At 66.2% G+C, this 3,607-nt stretch overlaps 1 protein-coding gene across 1 annotated transcript; it reads right to left on the bottom strand.

Moving 5' to 3' along the window:
* Positions 1-3,381, bottom strand: gal3st3 (galactose-3-O-sulfotransferase 3). Its single transcript, XM_088908935.1, has 3 exons — positions 3,237-3,381; positions 2,688-2,783; positions 1-2,276 (listed from the first exon to the last, which is right to left on the bottom strand). The coding sequence occupies exons 2-3, from the start codon at positions 2,768-2,770 to the stop codon at positions 1,064-1,066; spliced, it is 1,296 nt and encodes a 431-aa protein (XP_088765061.1). The 5' UTR covers positions 2,771-2,783; positions 3,237-3,381; the 3' UTR covers positions 1-1,063.
* Positions 3,382-3,607: the final 226 nt, after the last annotated feature.

Genomic DNA, 3,607 nt, shown 5'->3' with positions numbered 1-3,607 from the left:
GTTTATCCGACTAATAATACTAAACTTTTATTTAAGCAGATCAATCAATAGAGAGCAAACTCAAAGACAAGAACAACAGGGGGAAAGTACCCATTCGACCGGGAGAGAGTTTTACCGGAGCAAACTTGAGCACAGCAGGGGGAGCACCAAGCTGTGCCCTACCTGAGATTTGAACCTGCAACCCTCCAGTTACTAGTTCAGAGCCCCGAGTGCCTGCGGAGCTCGTAGACCCATTTTCCGTCGCCTGGGGGCTCCTGGTCTTCCGCGGGAGCCGCCCCCACGCGCCCCCCGCTCACGCACACACTCACAGGTTCCAGTCTCTCCGCTCGAAGTGCTCGGTGGATCTCCAGGGCGAGCTGCAGCGCCCCCTGGTGGGCGCCAGCGGGAGAGCAACCCCCCCCTCGGGAAAGCACGGCGGCGCGGTGTTCCCGTTTCCCACTGTCTGGATTGGGATATTCCGACAGTTCACTGTCGCCCCCTGTGGACAGCCTGCGGGTAGAGCCGGAGATCGGAGATCATCTGCCCTGAGTCTTGTTGGACCAGGAGGACAGCTGGTCCGGTGGTTCTGGTTCGGTCCTGTTGGACCTGGATGACAGCTGGTCCGGCAGTTCAGGTCCGGTCCAGTTAGACCGGGAGGACAGCGGGTCTGGTGGTTCAGTTCCTGTTCTGTTGGACCAGGAGGACAGTGGGTCTGGTGGTTCAGGTCCTGTCCAGTTAGACTGGGAGGACAGCTGGTCCCGAGGAGCTCAGTTTTTCAGATGAGATGTCAGTCGAAAGTCCTGGCGTCTGCTGAGCTGCTCTCTGAGAGCCACTTAGGACAGGAGGCGCCTGCTGAAGGAAGAACCAGAAACACCAGGTCCAGGGTCCAGTGCCAGCGGTCAGCGGTCAGGGGTCAGTGGTCAGCGGTCAGGAGTCAGGCTCCAGTGCCAGCAGTCATGGGTCAGGGGTCAGTTGCCAGGCTCCAGTGCCAGTGGTCAGGGGTCAGGGGTCAGTTGCCAGGGGAGCGCCCCAGCCGTCCGGCCATGGGAAAGCCGCTCAGTCTGCCCACGAGGGGGCGCGGCGGTCAGTGGGGGCGCGGCGACGGCGGCCTCGGCGGGGTGCGGTCCGGCCGCGGCCGGCCGGCTCGTCCCAGGGGCCTGGGCGGAGGGGGGGGGAACGTGGGGGGGGCGCGGGGCGCGCGCGGCAGGGCGGTCTTGCGATAGCGCAGCGACTGGGCCTTGAGCAGCAGGCGGGAGTACTGCACCTCCGGCATGATGAGCTTCAGGCACAGGTCCGGGGGCGCCCCCGGGCGCGAGACGTTGGCGGGCCAGTCGTAGCCCACGATGTCCACCTTGGCGCTGGGCTGCCAGGGCCTCAGCTCCTTGTTCTGGATCTGGGCGGCGGGGCGCAGGGGGGGCGGCCCGCCGCCGAAGCAGCGCCGGAGCAGCCCGTCCCGCGCCTGGCGCAGGAGCCGGACCTCCCGGGCCACGCACTCGGGCCCCAGCGCCGCCAGCTTGCGCCACAGGGTGGCGTTGAAGTGGTCGTACAGGCGGGCGTCCAGCGCGTTCCAGGCCCGCACCCGGGCGGGCAGCCCGGCGCCCAGCGCGTGCCGCGAGCCCGCCGTGCGCATGTTGAGCTTGAGGTACAGCACGTCCTCCAGGTCCCAGGCCAGCAGGTGGCGCAGGAGGACCAGGGACTCGTCGAAGTGCTCGGCGATCATCACCAGCGAGAAGGCGCCCTCCACCTCCTGGATGAGCCGCTCGGCGTAGGCCGCGTCCGCGGGCGAGCGGTCCTTGTCGCCGCCCAGGTCGAAGGTCAGCGTGTTGCGGGCGTACATGGAGTACTTCTCCTCGGGCCGGTAGTAGCGCCAGGGCTGGGCCAGGAAGGCCTCCAGCGAGCCGTTGGGCACCCTCCGGAAGCTGGGGCAGTACTGGTTGTAGTAGGTGAAGAGGGACTCGAACATGGCGGCCGGCTCGCGCAGGATGGTGACGTAGACGGTGTCGTTGGGCATGAGGCGGCGCAGCTCGGGCAGGTCGAGGCGCATGTGGCTGGTGACCACGTCGGGCGGCAGCGTGTGGGGGTGCACGAAGCGGGCGCTGAAGGGGCGCGGGTAGCAGAACTGGTGGTCGCAGGCCTGCAGGGGCAGCGCCACCGTGAGGTTGTGGCGCTCGGCGAAGCGGAACAGCAGGTTCTGCACCGTGGTGCTGGCCGTCTTGTGCGTCTTCAGGAAGGCGATGCTGGTGTGCTTCGGCCTCGCGCCCGGCGACAGGCAGCCCAGGCGGAAGGACTTGTAGCTCCTGGGGGGGAGTGGGGGGGGAGAGAGAGGAGAGTATTGAGAAGCCGCCACATCCAGGGCAGGGGATGGGGGCGGGACAGGAAGAGGGGGCGGGACAGGAAGAGGGGGCGGGACAGGAAGAGGGGGCGGGGCAGGTAGAGGAAGGGCAGAGGGCGGAGCAGGAAGAGGAAGGACAAGGGGCAGGCAGGAAGAGGAAGGACAGGGGGCGGGGCAGGAAGGGGGGCGGGACAGGAAGAGGAAGGACAGGGGGCGGAGCAGGAAGAAGAAGGGCAGGGGGTGGAGCAGGAAGAGGAAGGGCAGGGCAGGAAGAATAAGGACAGGGGGCGGAGCAGGAAGAGGAAGGACTGAGGGCGAAGCAGGAAGAGGAAGGGCAGGGTTGGGCAGGAAGAGGAAGGATGGGGGTAAACCCTACCAGCTGAAGTGCCCCCCCTGGTGCAGCAGCAGGCTCACGCAGCTGACGGCCACCAGCGCCAGGAGAATCTTCTTCAGCGACATCTTCCCAGCTCTCCTGGCGGAGGAAGAGGAGACAGCGTGAGAGGCCTTCATCCTCAGCTTTTTACTGGGGGAGGTGTGTGGCACACCGCATAGTGAAGGCAGCGCCTCCTGCTCTCGGTCCTAAAGGCTCGTCTCTGTAGCTGCTGCCCAAGTCCTCTGGTTCGTGTCTCCCTGTTCCTCTGGGAGCAAGTTAGCTCAGGCTTGTCTCCCAACCTCTCCCTGCTCTTCCCACGGATCGCCTGGACGGGGCCCCGCGGTCAGCGTGTCTCGGGGGGGCCGGCGAGGGAGATCGGTTTTCCGCGAGGACAGCCCGGACCGCTGCGCTCGCAGGGATCCTGGGAAAGAGCGCCGGGGGCCCCCGCTCCCCTGGGATTTCTCTTTCCATCACAATGGAGACGGGAGCGCTGGGGCTCCAGACAAGCGGCCTTTCACGAGCAGGTGCGCGCCGGCGCGGGTGTCCCCTTACCTGCGCCGGCCGCTATCGGGGGATCAGCGCCGCGCTCGGCTCTGCGAGCTGGGATCGCTGCTGTCTCCACTTCCCTGGGATTAACCCTCTCCCGGGAAAGGAGGAGCTCCTGCGCTTGGATGCACACGCAGGGATGGACCTGTCTGCACAGACAGTAGAGCCATTGTGAGGGAGAGGAGAGAGAGAGAGGGGAGAGGAGAGAGAGGAGAGAGAGAGGGGAGAGAGGGGAGAGAGGGAGAGGGGAGAGAGAGAGGGGAGAGAGAGGGGAGAGAGGGGAGAGAGAGAGGGGAGAGAGGGGAGAGAGAGGGGAGAGAGGGGGGAGAGAGGGGAGAGAGGGGAGAGAGAGGGGAGAGAGGGGAGAGAGGGGAGAG

The sequence above is a fragment of the Atractosteus spatula genome (assembly GCF_055471065.1).
Source record: "Atractosteus spatula isolate fAtrSpa1 chromosome 24 unlocalized genomic scaffold, fAtrSpa1.hap1 SUPER_24_unloc_1, whole genome shotgun sequence".
In the NCBI taxonomy this organism is placed as follows: Eukaryota; Metazoa; Chordata; class Actinopteri; order Semionotiformes; family Lepisosteidae; genus Atractosteus; species Atractosteus spatula.
The sequence above is the reverse complement of the archived record's forward strand: the minus strand, read 5'-3'. Positions and strand labels throughout refer to the sequence as shown.